General features: G+C 44.4%; 1 protein-coding gene across 1 annotated transcript in view; it reads left to right on the forward strand.

Moving 5' to 3' along the window:
* The window catches only part of LOC144818171 (baculoviral IAP repeat-containing protein 1-like), an 863,533-nt gene that overhangs the window by 752,822 nt on the left and 91,504 nt on the right, over positions 1-19,207 (forward strand). The window contains exon 11 of the mRNA XM_078675293.1: positions 10,423-10,593. Coding sequence (XP_078531419.1) covers positions 10,423-10,593 — 171 coding nt within the window. The remainder of the gene's footprint in view (positions 1-10,422; positions 10,594-19,207) is intronic.

Genomic DNA, 19,207 nt, shown 5'->3' on the forward strand with positions numbered 1-19,207 from the left:
GTCTCTCCACAGAATTCCTTTCCCTCAATAGGAGAAATCATGTGTGCCGAGTCCCTTACATAGGACTTCATATTGCACTCAAGGGTTTTTAGGAAATGGTCAACGTATTTGCTAATTGGCTCAAGAAGTGAGTCGATACTGCTAACAATCGGGCCCATTGGGGGGTCATCATATTGCTTGTGCACCTTGGGCAGGCCGTATATAGCCGGAATTTTGGGTTCTACATGGGTTAGATATTTGTACTCATCTTCGCATATCCAACCTTGTTCCTTAGCCTCTAGTAAAAGTGCAGTGCAATCTTTAGATATTTTGACAATGCTACTCTCTTTTGTCCTTTCATAATGTTCTTTTACATTTAACAGTTTATACATTCTATTTTCATTGTCAGTTGTATTAAAAACTACGAATCCCCCCTTTATCTGCCGGTTTAAACCGTCGGATAAAGGGGGTGTAGTCGTAGTTGGATGGATGTGCGTCGTAGTTGGTTGGATATGCGAAGATGAGTTCAAATATCTAACCCATGTAGAACCCAAAATTCCGGCTATATACGGCCTGCTCAAGGTGCACAAGCAATATGATGACCCCCCAATGTGCATGTTTGTTAGCAGTATCGACTCACCTCTTGAGCCAATTAGCAAATACGTTGACCATTTCCTAAAACCCCTTGTGTGCAATATGAAGTCCTATGTAAGGGACTCTGCACACATGATTTCTCTTATTGAGGGAAAGGAATTCTGTGGAGAGACTCAGTGTCTGGTTACCTTAGACATTGAGTCTCTCTACACTAATATTCCCCAGCAGGACACTGTCTGTGTAATCAGGGATATTCTGGAGACCCAGGACATCGGTGGAGCCAATAAGGATTTTATTGTTAGATGTGTAAAACTCATTTTGACCAATAATGTCTTTCTCTTTAAGGATGAGCTGTTCAAACAACTGAAGGGGACCAGCATGGGGGCCACTTCTGCCCCCAGTCTGGCCTGCCTTTATGTTGGTCAGTTTGAGGGGAAACATGTGTACAATGAGATTGCCCCTTTTTTCAAAAATGTAGCGGGCTGGTACCGCTACATTGACGACATTTTCTTTATTTGGGAAGGCTCTGTTGAACTTCTGAATGATTTTTTGTTATGGTCGAATTTGGGCGGTCCGAACCTAAAATTCACATCATACCACAGTACCTCTAAAGTGGATTTTTTAGATATCACAATCAAAGAAGTAATTGGCATTTGGAAGTTGAATTATTTACCAAACCCACGGCGAAAACTACACTTCTTCATTTCTCAAGTTTCCACCCTAAGTCGCAGAGAGAAAGTATACCATTCAGTCAATTTTTGCGACTTAGGAGACATTGTTCGGAACTTGAAGATTTTTATAAACACTCAGAGATTCTAAAAACGAAGTTCAGAGATAGGGGGTACCCGAAAAAACTTCTAACACACTCAATGAAGAGAGCTAGATTTTATGATCGAAATGCCTTAGTCAACAAGTCTGTGAAAGGGAAAGAGCCTTTAAACAAAATTGTTTTTGTGAGTACATTTTCGACTCTGAGTAACCAAATAAAGAATGTAGTTAACAAAAACTGGCATATCCATAACCATGATGAAAGTGTCACTTTGGAGAAACCGCTTTTTGCATTTAAGAACAATAAGAACCTGCGTGATCTCCTAGTGCATACTTACAGAGAAGAAAATCAATTGGTTCAAAAAACCATGACCAATACAACAGCAATAGGAAATTTCAAATGCAGTACCTGCAATATTTGCCCAAAATGCCTGCAGACCACGGAAATAATCCACAACAGCGTGACATTAAAAGCTAAAACTATGAACAACTGCAAAAGCAAGAATGTCATATATTTTCTGAGATGTCCCTGTGGTTTTGGCTACGTTGGGGAGACAGGCAGGGAGGTTCGTGTTAGGCTTCAGGAACATAGGTCCGCCATTAGGCCGAAAAAGATCACAGCACCATTAGTGACCCGTTTTCGTGAGGCAGGCCATAGCGAAAGTGATGTTGTGTGGTTCATCCTTGAAAAAATAAAAATTGGCAAGAGAGGAGGAAACATGCAGTCCAAAAGGAAAATGCGGGAACCGTGGTATATTTCATATTTGAATACAGTAAGAAATGGCCTTAACTCAAAGAGGAGCGGGAACGTCTGTTAGGATTAGCATAAGGCAACTTTAACATATTAACAATGTACACTGGAACAAAGGGACATTTAAAGAACATTGTTAAATTACTTGTTGGACATTGGTCACAAAGTTTTTGGGATGATGTAAAGTAATTATTATAAATGTTCTTCACCGTGAGTGGTTTTGTATTGACGTTTCCCTTATATGGCTGTAGTAAGTGTAAAAGATCATAGAGGAGCCATTATAGGATACTTACTGTTTACTATATATCTGACAATTCTGTATGATAAAATATCTGTTTGTAATTACTTCTTTGGCTTATAAATAATGTGAAATATATATTGCCAGCAATATACATCGCTACGCATATGGTCTGTTTCTTAGTTCTTTAGTTGTATAGATCATGGGTGCTCGTCCCGTATGTTTGGGCAACACAAATTCGCATGTTGATATATATGATGCACGCTATTTGTGCGTCTTATATGCCCATGCGCTAATATAAAAAAATTCAATGGTATGAGATTGACTATCTTTAAATAGACACTCTTTAAATAATATGGACCCAACTCGAATAAACTATATGATTGGAGATAATTTCCCTATATAATATCATAATTGTAAGAGGGATTTGTGTAGCTTGCTAGTTATGGAAATATGCATGACAAGTATTGTATCTAAATAATATGGACCCAACTCGAATAAACTATATGATTGGAGACAATCTCCCTATGTAATATCATAATTGTAAGAGGGATTAGTGTAGTTTGTTAATTCTGGAAATATGCATGACAATGCATGACAAGTATTGTATCTATTGTATCTAGGGTATAATTTAAGATATACGGCAGTCTCGATAATAATTTTGAAGAACGACCCTCCTAGGGCCGGATTCAATATCGCATGGGAATGACAGTAGGTAACTTGCACATTAATATCGATCAGAGACGAAAGACGATTCTTTCTCTTCAGTAACCATCAACTGATTACCGCCTTTAGCGGTTCAATGGCTGAAGTGTGCGTAAATCGGGAGAAATTAGGGTCGGATATAATGCACTAAGATCAAAGAATAGTCTTTCTTCTGTGGTGCCATTAAATAAGTACTGCCTCCAACGCTCTAGTGACTGGGAAGCACAAAATGTGGTAGGAACAAAAGTTGGCCGGATGCAAGAAAGCGCACGGCAAATGGCGGAAGCCTGCTTACGTAGTGGGAGCGCTCAGATTATATAAATCCAGGCAGCCACGATCGTAGTTTGTTTACACAGACGAAGCGTGTGACCTGACAAGGAGCTCGAGTAAACACTATCAGGTAATGAAACGCCCAGGTTTTACTTTGAATGAGACCGTAATGCGCACAGATTACGCTAACCGTATTGTACCTAATCATCCTTCTTATTTTTTAAACGTAGACCGCAGGCGGTCAACACTGGGGATTACTAAGTAACCCAAGGCTTCGCGGAGCAAGTTACATATGTTCCGGTTTTAATCTGAAGAAATACGGCCAAACCTGTACCTATTGTTATTTGCAAGGTATGTTGTAAACCATCATAAGTGCAGGGTACAAGCGGTAATAGCTAATGTGTGTTAACGATAGGTCGGAAACTGTGCCGGTTCTTTTGAGGATGTGTAGAAATAATAATATATATACATGTTGGCTCCCGAGTTAGGCATGCCATTACAAGCAAGTATGGGGTAATATCGTTATGTTTAAGATACTGAGAAAGATAATTAAGGCAATGCCCTTGTGTGTAAGACTCTAAATAGAGATGATCAGGAAGCTAATACGCTCTCATTCCTTCGAATGTACTTCGCAAATGCGGCAATCTTGGAAAGTAGTTTTACAGGATACCTATTCTATGCTAAGTTAAAGAGCCACTGCGTGCTGCCTCAGTTCGTATAAGCTATCATGTGTATTCGCATCATAGATATGCGTTGTGAAATATCTATTAGGTCTTTGTTTTTCGTCCCATAAATAGGAAGAGTGGCTTGGTATCAGGCATTATGAGGCTGTATTGTGATCTATGCTTCGAGCTTTTTAAAAAAAAGAGCCACAACTTTAAAAGGCTAACTCTTTGAGTGAAATATTCATTGGGTCTTTATCTACTTCCCCACAAATACGAATAGGGGCATGATTTCAAATATTGACCTGCCCTATATACAACCTTAAAAGGCCACTTTTTCTAGAATATATGATTATCATATGATCTAAATTGCCCCTGTAGATCTGATGAAAATATTGCAGATGGGTACATGAAAACCCGAAGAAAGAGATTGCGCTAAATTGAAAGGTCTGTGGCTTTAAGTCAGGTTATTTTATACAGCTGTAAGTGTCTATATTCAAATGGGTATATCCATGGAACTGTAGTTTTCATATTATTTCTTTTTCCTCTATATATAGATAACCACTTTCGTGGTATCAAAATATTTTAATCTGGTCAATCAGCGATTTTCAACTGTCTCTGAATGAGGTAACTATTAATTTACCGGTGGTGTAGAATATGCTCGGCTATTTGAAATGTTAATGGACATGTGTAATTTGAATATGACAGTTATACATAATATATTTGCCGTATGGGTGATTGTTTAACGGGCCTTAGGTAATATGATATAATAGAATGCACATATATGCCAAGGATGAAATTGCACAGTGCTCATTATTAAAAAGGAGACTGTATAAAATGAAAGGTTTCATTAACCGGACTTTGAATCTTGAAGAAAAACATGTAATCTATGTATGTAAGAATGGTGCAAATAGTTGTTAATGTGGATTATTAAGGGAATGTTTTTTTAAATACTTTGATAGTCGTATTTTAATGTCTTAATAAAAATGTTGTAGGTATGCTTATCTAAGACACTTTTTCTTATATTGCAGATATTTAACTTTTAATGTGGGATTCAACCATTATATCCTGAAGAAGGTGTTGGCTCCTAAAAATACTATGCCCACCAAAACGCGTCGATGCCCTTTTTGTTGAGTTGAAGTACTTTAAGCCCTAGTGACAACAACTCTGAGTAAAACTAGTCTGTTATCAGAGTGTGACTATGATTGTTGCTATTGTACTTACCTCATGCTAATAGGATTCATTTTTTCCTTAACCACTTGGATGCTATGGCATGTTCATGGGGTCAATGTAAATTCCATTGAAATCAATGGAAACTCCATGACGAGTTACCCTTGTCATTAGCATCCAAGTGGTTGCCTTGTTTCCCACTTGTGCTATGTAGCTGTATTGTGTAATGAAATGTTATTGTGTTTAATTTCTGTATATTTTAATTTGTGTCTGACGAATAGAAACTATAAGCTTTTTAACAAATTGTACTGAATAAACTGTCTTATTTTAATTACTTTTTTCTTTATTGCTGCGGTTTGAATGTCATGTGGTGGTTATAAATTGTTTCTATGATATAAGGTTGTACCCAAAAGGGAATCTTTTTTGACAATAAGGGATTGGAAGAGGAGGACTCGGAACAGTCCTAGCCCTTCCCATTCCAGTCTTCACCTCTTGGTTCATTCTTTCTATTGGTGGAGCAGAAGGGGTGGCAGGAGGAGCTGTGTTGCTCCTCCCACATATCCACCTCCAACCTTCTTTTGATCCTCACCTCCAGAAAAACTGGTTTGGGCTGGTGGACATGGTCACGGAGGAGCTACAGTCAGAGATAGCAGACTGTAGCCCAGTCTAAAAGCCCAATCCTGGTGAAGGACATGGAAGTAACTTTTAAAGGCACATGTGGCATCACTTGCATATCCTTCAGGCAGCAGCACCAGGCTACCTCATTCCGGAGTTTTGCACCTGCTTTCTGTGCTTCAGGAGCACTTTGGAGTTACATAAAGGGACGCAGATGCTTCAACGGTCCCTTCTCTAATACAGATAGTACCACACACACACACACACAGCGCTGATGCTGTCTAAAAGTGGTGTTCCTTTATTTGCATGGACGCATGGCCCCATGCAAATGATAAAAACACTTTGTCTCTGCGCATCTTGTGGTTTGCAGCAATGAAATGCCGGCCTTTGTATGAAATGTTGGAAATAGGAGTTTAAGGGCCTGATTTAGATCTTGGCGGAAATTGACTCTGTCACAATTGTGACGAATATCCTATGGGATTTATATTTCAGCGGACGGGCTATCAGTCCCCGTTGTGACAGAGTAACCTGTCTGCCAAGATCTAAATCAAGCACGAAGGGACATATTTAAGACCAAGTCACACAGTGTTGCTGCGCTGCATGATAGGGAAAGGGCAGGAATGCGCCGTATTTAGGTCAATACAGCGAATTCCTTCCATTTTTCCTGCGCTGTTGCCCTTTTACAGCGCATTCTTGTCATTGCCCCTGCGCTGACGCCCTTTTAACTGCCTAGCGCCGTCGCAGGCATGTGCGTTGTAAGCAGGATTTTGTTTTTGTGCAAGAAAAGACACATTCCTGCACAAAAACAATCCCCTAAGGCTTTTCCCTCTTTCTATGTGTGCTGCACACATAGAAAGAGAAAAAATGAGAATAAATAAACATATCTCCTCGTTAGGCCTCTTCTGGAGATGCATAGGTTTTTGGTGCATTCACAAGTCTTCCGCTTCTGGTAAATCTGAGAATGCGTCAAAATCCACGGCTGTTGCATGGGAACACCCAAGAAACGCCCATAGAAATGCCTCCCTGGCGCAGAGTAATGGAATACAGTGATTTGCGCTTTGTTGCATTACTCGAGATTTAGGAGTCCACTCAGGGACACGCAAGGTGGCCTTGCCTGGCTTCCTAAATCTCATTTTTAATTTGCTTCGCTCTTGCACCACAAGGCACAGGGCCTCATAATTATGCCCTAAGTATCCATAATTAATAATGACAAACCCCAGGACCCAGGCCTGATATCTACCTTCTCCGGAGGTGGGAGGGTACCTGCCTCAGACAGTTGCTATCGATAGTTTTCCCTTCGGTTTGATCTCGTTGAATAACTATCAGTGAAGAATCCCTTGCAGCGACAGGCAGTGCTTTAAATGGGCCAGTACTCACCGGTACTGAGTACCGGCACTTCCGAATTTTCTAGCTGTTAGTACCGGCACTTTTTTTTAGTCGAGGTTGAGTACCGGTACCCTGACAGATGGCATGCAGGATAAAGTTTGGTATCGCCTCCAATGCAGGACAAATGCCGCACTGCTTTTGGATCTTGCAGTCGCACGAAGCCCCTGAAGGAGCCTTTTGCAGAGATGCTGCTAACTTTCAGTAGTGTTAGTAAAACAAATGGAGGAGTATCACCCGAAGAAAAGCTGAAGGTTCAGCTTTTCTTCGGGTGATACTCCTCCATTTGTTTTACTAAGTCTCTGACCAGGGGAATAGGAGTATTCTCCGTTCACCACAGGTGAACACCATCCCTTGCTCTCCCCCTTGTTTCTCAACTTTCAGTAGTGCCCATTAGAATTTCCCCACACTGCAGGGGATGGGGAGGGCTTGCTTAACGCCGTGATTAACAGTGCAGGGTCTAGGCAGACCCTGCACTGTTGATTGGGCGTGAAACGACCATTATGCTGAAAGTACTTTAGCCCACCCTCTCCCCTCGTCCCCCTTTGTTAGGTGTGTAAAATAGCATGGCCTGGGGCTGCTGGTCAGTAAGCCAGTCCATCTTTCCCAAAGCCAGTTTTCTTATGTTTTTTTTTTTAGTACAGGAATTGCTTTCCTTTGTGTGGCTGAATTTACATGATAACAGTGACGAATCCCTAGGTGTGAAGGAAGCCCTGCCCAAAGAGCAATAAATAGCAGGGAACGCTGCAACACTCGAGAAATGAGCTCCCGTGACACCCGAGATGAGCATAGAAGGAAGGGGGAGGGAGGATTGTTAAAAAGTAAGGTGACAGCTCAAGTTCGAATTGCCTTTTTTTCATAAACCAATACCAGATATTGGTTTAGTTTTGAAATGGGTTCTTAGGAATTGTATTTTAAAACAAATTCAAATCTGCTGTATTTCTTGAAGTAATTGATTTAGCTATTGATGAACCACATGCCTGAAATTCAGTTTAAAACACTGCCCTGCAGAATTTAAAGGGCGCGGCGGAGCGTGCAAGCACACAGTCACACACACATGCACACAGTCACATGCACACGCATACAAGCGCGCACACACACACTTTCACAGCTTGGAAATAGTTTTATACGTTTGAAGTGAATAAATGATTTATGCTTTTATTTACTGGAAAAAATATTTAAAAATACATGCCTCAACAGTAAGCGTGCTCTATCAACACAAACAATGAAATATAGGACAACAAATTACAGGACAGGTGGCAAATTTAGGGTATGGGTACATCATGGAGGGGAAAAGAGGAGGCAAGTGGGGAAAAAAACTGACAAAATGTAAGAGACTTGTGGCGAAAGTAAGTGAGAGGTGGCAGTAAGAGGGCAGAACCAGGGATAGAAGGTTAGAGGCTAGGTAGAAATGAGAGGTTAATCGTGAATGGAGAGTAGATGTGGATGTAAAGACACTGAACCAGAAAGGGACAGGAAGAGCCAGGCCGTGGGGAAAAGGGCTGGGGCAGTGCTTTAAATGGGCCGGTATTGGCACTTCTTATTTTTATCACTGTTAATACCGGCCCTTCGCCATTGCCTAGGAGAGTACCAGTACTCATGAAAGGTAAGCTCAATGGCTGCTAGTGTTGGTGGGCACCAGGCTGTCCGAGAAGAAGCTGTCTCTGACAGCCAAGGCGCTTCTATAGTCCTTAGCTCAGCCGCTTTTGTGTACGTCTGCTTATTTCTTTGTGTGTGTGCACACTTGAGGATATAAAGCATTGTCCCAAACAACAACAAAGAACGGTATGACATTAAGAAGTTGCAAATATTACAAAACAAGGGCATTTTTTAACATATTATCCTGTTTGCCTTTCATTTTGTGTAATGATTTAACGGTTTTGTTAACAGAAATGCATTTCTGTTGAGTTTTGATATGTGCTGCAAATGGTATAAAAGGTATTATGTATCATCATATCTTGGCCTTAGCCCCGCCCATAGCCCCGCCCACTTGCCTCACCTCTAGATCATTTTAATGAGTACCTGCACTTCTTTTTTCCCATTTAAAGCACTGGCGACAGGTTTGCTAATGATAATTAACAGCCCCATATTTAATTACAAGGTGTACAAGAAAATCAAAGGATCTGATTTTTTCACGAGTACACTTTTGCTGGTGAAATCAGATATAATGTCTAGGTAACACTCTGTCCAAAAACGGAGGATAACATGCAGGAATCTATGCAGAAAGTCCAATTCTTGCTTCTTAATACCAAACACTTCGCAAATCAGCCTCCCACAAGCCTCCCAATGCCAACGGAATCTTTAGCTCCCAGGGTGGAAGAGGAAATTTCGTACAATTCAGAGCAACTGTTAATGGGCCGCCCAGTGTTAATTCACCCCCACAAAAATCAACAAGTAATTGTATTAAAACAGTCCATGCTTTTATTTGGGCCCCGACTGGCATTTGCCTATGTTTTCTTTTTATCTTGGTGAGCACGATAATTTTTCATGGCCTGGTTTCCTCACCACCTACCTGAACCAGATAATTCATTTTTGATTCAATCATTATACATTCTGTGAGTCACTTGATTGAGCCTTTCTGGTGGAAATGTAGAATAAGATATTAAGGGGAGGTAGTGTTTACACTGTGCCTAAGAAAAAGAAACATGGGGGCATATTAGCAAGAACCTCGTTAAAATTATCGTTGTTTTAGTGGCAGGAAACTGCCGCTAAGACGGCAATAATGGACTTGCTAATATGCGTTATCGAATTCCAATAGAAGTCCAGGTTAGATGTCCTGCACATCTAACCTGGGCTTCTATTGGAATTCTATAAGGCATAATAGCAAGCCAATTATCGCCGTTTTAGCGGCAGTTTCCTGCCGATAAAACGGCGATAATTGTAACGAGGTTCTTGCTAATATGCCCCATGGTCTCAATTGCTAACACTTCCGGATTAACCCGTGTGGAGGCCCCTAGGCAGCCGAAATATTCACTTCCCTCAATTTGTTTGATCATTATTATTTTGATCCGTTGTTGCGGTGCACCGAAAAGGAGTGGGGTCCGTAGGCCGGTGCCTACTTTGCCTATCCGGTAATCCGGAACTGGTTGCTAATCAGCGTCTATAGCTTGATTCAGTTTTAGTCATGGTGAATGTTGACAGATTGCTTCTCTGTCTTGGGCCGCCTATGTACAAATGTTTTCAGTGTATAATTGGACTATAAAGATCTGCTTTGTGACAGGCATCACAGATGGTTCAATGTTCATCTCGCACTTCCAACACATTTGATGCTTTCCATTTCTTTCTAGATCATCTTTTTTCACATTTGTACAAGTTCCAACAGTTGAAATCCTTGTCAGTGTGCCTTTGTAGAGAAGAAAGGGAAAACAGAAAAACTCTTAATTGCCTGAAGCATGTTCAGAGGATTGAAACATTAAAAATTGTCGATGCCAATTTTTCAGATGATTATTCTGGACTTGGTAAGTTTGTGATTTGTTTTGTACAAATATACGATCTATATAGTGTAAAATGTTTCTATCAACAATTTCAAAGTGATGACTGCTCTGCCAGGCTTTGAGTGGGATAAAAAAGCCGGGGGGGGGGGGGGGGGTCTCTTAATGTGGCATGGCCTATGTAATGACGGGTGTGGCTTAAAAACACATAAGCCATAAATCTGTGCTTAGCATAGTGTGCATCCCGATTGGTATTTTGCTGCTTCTGTCATAGCATACAGATTCCAGATATATAATACAAGAAGTAACATAACACCTGGCTTTGTCAGTGGTTCTTAGTTGCATATTATAAATAGGGACCAACTACGCCTTCGTTGTATATAACAAGATGTCTCTTGTGTCCCGCAGTGTGCCTTAAAGCTTACCTGATACTACTCCATTTCCTCTTACCCCACTCAGAACACGGCCGTCTGCTTGAGCTGTTTACTGTCTGTCTCCCAGTCTCCTGCTGCCCCCTGCTGGCCACCTCTATCCATCGCCAAGTGAATCTCCCATTGTTCACATGGCGCCAACATCAACCTCTTGTGAACTGGCTTATCATGGTGCCAACATCAACATCTGGTGGACAGGTTTATCCTGCAGCCGCTCTCTCTGTCCTTCACCCCATGGTGCCATGCAGCCTCGGCTCGTGACGGAGTCGCCTCGCTCAACTTTATCGACCTCCTGGGAGTCGGCCATCAACAACAAGCATTGAAAATGCAATAGGTCTCGCAATAGAAGAGTTTGACCTTTTTCGTTTTGCAATGGATGAGTGGCGTTGCGTGGATGAGTGGCGTTGCGTGGATGAGTGGCGTTGCGTGGATGAGTGGCGTTGCGTGGATGAGTGGCGTTGCGTGGATGAGTGGCGTTGCGTGGATCCGTTGCGTGTGTGAGTGGCGTTGCGTGTGTGAGTGGCGTTGCGTGTGTGAGTGGCGTTGCGTGTGTGAGTGGCGTTGCGTCGATGAGTGGCGTTGCGTGTGTGAGTGGCGTTGCGTGGATGAGTGGCCTTGCGTGTGTGAGTGGCGTTGCGTGTGTGAGTGGCGTTGCGTGTGTGAGTGGCGTTGCATGTGTGAGTGGCGTTGCGTGTGTGAGTGGGGTTGCGTGGATGAGTTGCGTGTGTGAGTGGCGTTGCGTGTGTGAGTGGCGTTGCGTGTGTGACTGTGCTGCCTGTGGCGAGTGCAAACTACAATCAATTGGCACAGATTAAAATAATATTTTTAAAACATGAGTTTATTATGCCAGTTTCAAAACAACTAGTAGTTTCACTTAACCTGCATTAACAGTAGCACTTGGAATATAGGTATTTAAACTCTTTGATGTCGCACATACGGCATTGAGTTGGGAGATCAACAGCTGAGCTGTACATTTTCAGTTTTGCGTGTAATTGTGTTATATCTAGGGAGACGGACGGACGTGAAAGTGATCGGGGGAGGAGGGGGGTGGGGAGCACGTGAGTGGTGTATGTATGTGCCTAAGCGAGGTGCTTGGGAGAGCGAGGCTGTCCAGGAGGGAGGGGGAAAAGGGAGGGGTTATGGCAAGCAGGGGGCCTGATTATGGCCACAGCTTGAAGTCTTTGAAGTCTCCGCATGCTGGCAAATGGTGATGAGGCAGAGAGTCTTTGATTCAGAGTTGTACTTCTGGATTGCTTTACTTAGGGAGGAGCCAGACAAGCATGAGGGCCTTTGAAAGTCGGTAGTATAGACGGTATGTGAATGGCGACTTTGGGTGATGTTATCATACATGGTTCATGGCCCTGCACTGCAGAGCCGGCATAGCGGAAACGCTTTATTATTTACTGTCAACGAGAACTGAAGGCGAGGGTGCTAGGCAAAATGCAAATCTGGCGGGCGAGACAGTGCAGTGGCCCGAAGATGGGGGGTTGGGTAGTGTGGGGTAAACAAGAGCCACCCAGCAGCACGTGAGCGGGAGGCACCACTTGTAGGGGGTGGATGTGAAGAGGACTCGTCCCTGTGCACGCGAAAGTGAAAGCAGCGGCCGCATCAAAAGTGTGCAAATTTAAAATACAAACTGCAACGAAGTAGAGCATCAAAAAGAACCCGCTGTAGACTTACTGCAATTTGAGAGATGCTGTCGCGTGAAGGGACAAACTGAGTGTGTTACTGCAGTAGAAAGTGAAGAAAGGCAAACCAAGATGAAAAAAAAGTTAAAACAAGAATAAGACCAAAAGAGACAAGACGGAGGGAAGGCAGAGAAGGGGAGGGGGGAGGAGAAATGCGACACGGCGGGCAGGGGAGGGGGCGGAGCGGGGAGAGGGTGTGAAAGCAGCAGGGGCCTGGAGTGCGGCTGAGGGAACTGAAGAAATGCGACACGGCAGGCAGGGGAGGGGGCGGAGCGGGGGTGTGGGAGGAGTGCGCCTGAGGGAAAATACATGCAAGGCAGGCGGCTGGGGGCATGTGCACGTGCTTTTAAGCTCAATGCGCATGCGCATTGAGCTTGAATTTCACGGGCACTGCAAGGAATCGCCACGATTCCTTGCAAGTTGGTTAAAGACTGTTTAAGCCCCCATAGTCTCGCAAGCTCGATGCGCATGCGCATCGACAGGCGAGACCTAAAAACTTGCCCATCGATACACCGGGGGCGCATGCTGCCGTTTGACATCTTTTGTGGTTCTACAGTTTGCTTCTAAGTTTGCCAATTCTGCTACTCTATCTCCCTTCACTTTACCGGGAACACGACCGTCTGCCTGGACTGTTCTACTCTCCGTCTCCCGCTGCCCCCTCCTGGCCACCTTATTCCTTTGCCCGAGTGTCTCTTCCACTGTTCCTACGGCACGCTTTTTGGTACCCTACATCCTCCTGATGCCCCTACCTATACCGGGACCTGCTCTTTACCTCCTGCCTCTGCGCAGCCTTTGGGTTGCGGCTTCTGGGCTTCACTGCACTCAGATTCTCTCCCTGTACTGCCCGCTCCCTAATTAGATACTGCCCTCTACATCTGCTTCGCTGGGCCCTCCCTGGCCTACCAGACCATCCTCCCATGATGGCTGGATCTGACCTGATTGCTCCTGGATGCAACTCCTTCATCATAGCTTACCCTCCCAACATTTCCAAGTCCGCCGCTAAATCCTTCATTCCCTCCTGAGAAGACACCCTGAGACTCTGATCTCTGACCTGTACTTCAACGCCGACAGGGGAATCATCACCAATGACCTTATTTTCTATACTAGGATAACAGTACTTTGGCGCACCACTATATTTAATGTACTTAATGCCTGGAACATCCCCTATGGTTCCAAAATCTCGATCGTGCCTTCCCAAAACCTTATGGCCAACCTTACCATTAACACTACAAAAATGACATCGTCATGATCCAAGCTTCAGTCATGAATCTCAATAAATTAGCTGACTTCTTCTCCGTCCTTAAGAAACAAGTACTTCACTCATCCACGCGGGGAACAGCCTTTACAACGCGGGCATTCCCACGCGCTGCCATTACTACGCTGCTTTTACAACGCAAGTCGTTTCAACGACTTGCGCTGGAGGGCGCTGTTGGCCAAGGAATGGTTTCATTTTCTATTCCAACAACTTCCCTACTGTCAACGTGGGCTGGAGTTGGAATAGAAATTTAAACTATTCCACTATCCAGCCCTTGCAGCGCAAGTCGTTGTAATGACTTGCGTTGTAAAAACAGCGTAGTAATGGCACGCGTGGTAATAGCCCGCATTGTAGTGACATCCATCCATCCGCACACCCCCTGGGCCTGCAGTCGCCCCCTGACTCCCATCGCAGTGCGGATCCACTCAACTCCAAATCAATGAGTAAGGGCCTCCCACCTAGACATACTAATGCTGCTGTCACTCCCCCTGCTCTCCCTCCCACCGGTCGGATTGGCACAAACCCTCCCAATGTGTTCTCCAATTAGTCCAAATCCAGAGTTAGTATCTCCCCTAATGCATTCAGAGAACCTCCCTCCAAACCCTGACCTCCAGCATTCGCCATTAAGCCTAAGCAGCCGCCCCAGCCTCCTATCCTCGCTCTTCGCCCTCTCGCTTAGTAACTAACATTCACTTTACCCTCAGCTCATCTAACTGTCCCCACAACAGTCCCGTAACCTCCTCCTCTCAGAGCTTGCCCAGCCCTCCTCTCTCCCCCCCTCCCAGTAACCAAACCATAGGGGGGTCGAGCTCCCCCACCAGGCCTGCCACTCATGCCACCAGACCCTGTCCTGACCCCGTGGTCCCCTGCCCGCAAGCACAACCTACACCTTTGGACTTTAAAACCCTGAACACCAGAGCATGCATCATTGTTCAGAGAATCCAGAAATCCTTATTTGATTTGAAGAACATCCTTCTCCTCACTGAACACTCTATTGCCACCCTCAAGCCCTCCCTTAACTCAGTCCTTCCCCTGCTCTCCATACCTACCCTCCAGCCCATGCTGTCCTTCCCCTGCTCTCCATTCCTACCCTCCAGCCCATGCCGCTTCACCCTCCCAAACTTCCAAACTACCTCTCGGAGGAGGAAACTCTAGCCCTCCTCTCATCCTACATAACCTCCCCTGACGCCCCCCGTCCTCCTATCAAGGAAGTCGACTGCCGGTTCCCCACTATCAACACCAATAGATCATCATCCCTCCGTAACAGAGGGGTAAACAGCAACAACTTAACACAAGTACTCTTGCCCTCCCCTTCTTACAACATTTGTACTGATGCTCTGACCTCCTTCTTAACTGCCGTTCAGCTGTGAGACACACCTCGGACATCGCCACCCTCATTCTAAGCCACAAAACTGTTGTAGCCATCCTAACCGAAACGTGGCACAATGATTCCTCATCTCCTCACTTGATTTACTGGTCCCACCCAGTTATAACATCATTAGACTTAATAGACAAATAAAAAAGGGGGGAGGCATTGCATGCATCTACTGCTCAGACCTCCTTGTCACATAACTCCATGGAGATTCCATGGACTCCTGTGAATATCTTGCTCTCTCCATTAGTAACAACACTACTCAGTTACGCAAAGTGCACATCTTCTACCACCCCCAGGCAAGAACAACACTTTCAGCAATCTCCTCATGGAAATCATCACTGCTAAGGTTTCCCCCCACTCCAATGACATTTTCCTTGGTGACTTTAACCTGCATTGGATTGATCCCAATGACTCCCAGGTCAATGCGGTCAAAGTCTTCCTCGCTGACCAATCACTCACCCAGGAATGCACCCTGCCTACCCACACAAAAAGCGTCACTTTGGTTTGGATAATCACTAAGGCATCGTCAGTCAGGCTGAATTCAATAGACCCATGCGAATGGTCAGACCACCATGCCATCACCTTCACAATACCTGACTTTTGCCTGAAAAGACTTTGGCAACCTGTGAAACCAAAACGCTGGCTCAGAGACACTTAGAGACTTGTCCTCGTGAGCTGACAGCTCGCTGCGAGAACGACCTTCACCCCCCAAATCTATCTAAGGTCAACGACCTCACAGAGCACTGCAATTCGACCATAACTAACATATTGGATGATCTGGCCCCATTAAAGCTCAAAAGGTCCCAACTCAAAGACAAAAAACCCTGGTTCAGTTGACCCCTCAATAGCGAAAGGAGAGCTCTTCGACTAAAAGAAATACACTGGAGACAGCACCCCTCAGCCTCCCAACTTAAACTTCTCCGTCAGGCCAGAAATACTTACAATAAGTATATCCTCAGGTCCAAAAAAGAGCTCTTCAATTCAGAACTGGAAAATGCAAAGAACAGACCTGGCTAACTTTTCAAAATAGTCAAACTTCAATCAAACAAACTTGCGAAGTCTTCAAAAGAAATAACAAAATCCCTAATAACCTGCGATGAGTTCTCCGCCTTCTTCACAACCAAAATCAACTCACTAGGTAACAACCTCAATGCTCCCTCAAACTTCCCTCCCCCTCCTACTGGGACCCATCCCTCCTCTCATCCCCTCCAAGCAACACCAAAAAACAAGGCTCACTGGTCCAAGTTCCAATTTTATGATGACTATTCCATCTCGAAAATGATATCCTCCATAAAACCACACACCCACTTCAACTACCCTCTTCCCGGGGAGGTCACTGCTTGGCAGTGACCTCCCCACTCATCGTTCCCATCTGGGCTACAATTATCAATGTTTCCCTTCTTCAACGGTCCATACCTGACTCTCTAAAAACCAGGCAAGTCATCCCCATCCTAAAAAAAACCACTCTGAATCCGGAAATCCCAGACAGCTTCAGACCAGTTTTGAATATTTCTCTTCTTGCGAAAGCGCTGGAGAAATGTGTGCAGCTGCATCTAAGCCAACACATTGCTAATTTCAATTTACTTGACGATTTCCAATCTGGGTTCAGGCCTGGGCATAGCACTGAAACTACTATTCTGCACATCGTAGACAATGCACTCCTAGCCCTTGACAAAGGCAAAACCTGTCTCTTGATCCGTCTGGATCTCTCATCGGCATTCGACACAGTCAACCACGAGAAACTGCTTGAACGCCTCGAACACAGGATGGGTCTAGGAGGCACCGTCTTCAAATGGTTTGCTTCCTTCCTCCAGAACCGCACCCAGAGATTCTTACTCAACAACAACCAATCTGCTCCTTCCCCTATCTCTTTTGGTGTCCCTCAAGGCTATACTGTGTCCCCCACCCTCTTCAATCTCTACCTTAAACCATTAGCTGAAATTCTTCGCACAGGCAACATCCCCTTCCACATGTACGCCAATGATACTCAGATATACATCAAAGTCTCTTCTCTTGAGGAGATTACCTATCTGAATGATGCCCTGAAACTGACTGTTCAATGGCTCACCAACTACCTGCTCAAACTGAATGCCCAAAAAATGGAGTTCCTTCTCATTCCCCCCCCAAAAAAATCCAGTGACATCCTGGTATGGATCAATTCGATCACAGCACTCAACTGCACACCGACCACAGTGGATTCTGCCAAATCTCTTGGGATAACCTTTGACAGCAACCTGAATATACGTGAACACATCAACTCTGGCCAAAACTGCCAGGTTCCATATGAGCTACTTGAGAAAACTAAAATCCTTCCTTGAAACCGCTGACCTAAAAAATGCAGTTCTGGTGTTGGGAATACGGCTGCTCTACCCTATCTGGCCTACCAAAGACCTCAATGGCCCCTCTAAAAGCTTGTCTCAACACAGCAGCCAGATTCTTATCTGTTTCAAAAAAAATTGACCACATTCCGCAATAAAAAAGACATATAACCGAGCGTTCAGGGCTGCACCAAGAATCTGGAACTCGCTACCTACCTCCATCAGAAGAATACCTTCTCTGTCGCTCTTCAAAAAGGAAGCGAAAACCTTCCTAATTAGCAAATTCATCCAATAACACTTCTTCTTTGCGCATACTGCCTTTTTCATGGCTTTGTTTCTGTGCATAATCTCCGGTATTGCTTGTCCCTCTCCGTGCACCAATTCTCACTCCTCCTAATATTCTGCTGGTTCTCTTTGCCTTTTACTATCACTGTATTAAATTTGCTGGTTTCTTCTTTTTATCGATGACATGTCAGTGGCGTAACGAAGATTGAGGGGGCCTCCTTGCAAGGTACGTGGAGGGGCCCCCTCCGGACTCCTATCAGGAGCTCTCCGGTCAAGGTGAAGTGTTGGGCATGAGGGGGCCTGGAGCTTGGGGCTGCGGGGGTCTGTGTTACGCCCCTGCAGTGCACCCTCCCTGCCAACAAGTGTACCTTGGGTCTACCTTAGGGGTGTCTTAGATTTAAGAAAAGGGAAGGTTTGAGCCTGGCAAGTGCACTTGCCAGGTTGACATGGCAGTTAAAAACTGCACACAGACTCTGCAGTGGTAGATCTGAGACACATTTGAAGGTCTACTGTTGTGGGGGGCACAATCGGTTCTGCAGGCCCACTGGTAGCATTTGATTTACAGTCCCTGGGCACATACTGTTCACTTTACTAGGGACTTACCAGTAAATCATATATGCCAATCATGGATAACCAATCAGAATTGCAATTTACACAGGGAGCACTTGCACTTTGGCACTGATCAGCAGAGGCAAATTGCCCAGAGTACCTAAACCAGCAAAACCGAAATCCAGAACACAGTCGAAGATACAGCAGGTAGAGGCAAAAAGTCAGGGGAAATCAGGCCAAGGATGCCAGGTCTAACAGCCAATTGAAAAACATATATTGATCCAACTAAAACACTTTGGATGTATAAGCATGATCTTGCATCTTCCTTACATCTCAGTAGACAAAGCATTGCCCGTCTGTGACACTTACTCTCAGATGAACTCAAAGGAAAGAGATGCTGTGAATACTCTGCATGTATCTGTTACACCAGGTAGTACTAGGAATACATTTTCCGAAACGGTCTTCTCCCCTTATTCCAACATGGGTCAATGGCGAAGGCAGTAACATTCATGGTCACAGACAGCAAGTGCATGAGTGTTCTTTGATCAGGTGTGTAAAACATAGGTCCAGGAGGTCTGATCTATGCAGATTTTCTTTTCAGACAAATTAGTTTCACTGAATTAGATCATGCAAATCTATGAGAATTAAAAGGAACGGATCCATCCCTCTACGACCTAACTAGATAACCCTGTCCTAGGCTGTACTTGCATCATTTATCTCAGGTTGTATTTGTCTCAATG

This window comes from Lissotriton helveticus, chromosome 2_1 (genome assembly GCF_964261635.1).
Source record: "Lissotriton helveticus chromosome 2_1, aLisHel1.1, whole genome shotgun sequence".
Classification (NCBI taxonomy): domain Eukaryota; kingdom Metazoa; phylum Chordata; class Amphibia; order Caudata; family Salamandridae; genus Lissotriton; species Lissotriton helveticus.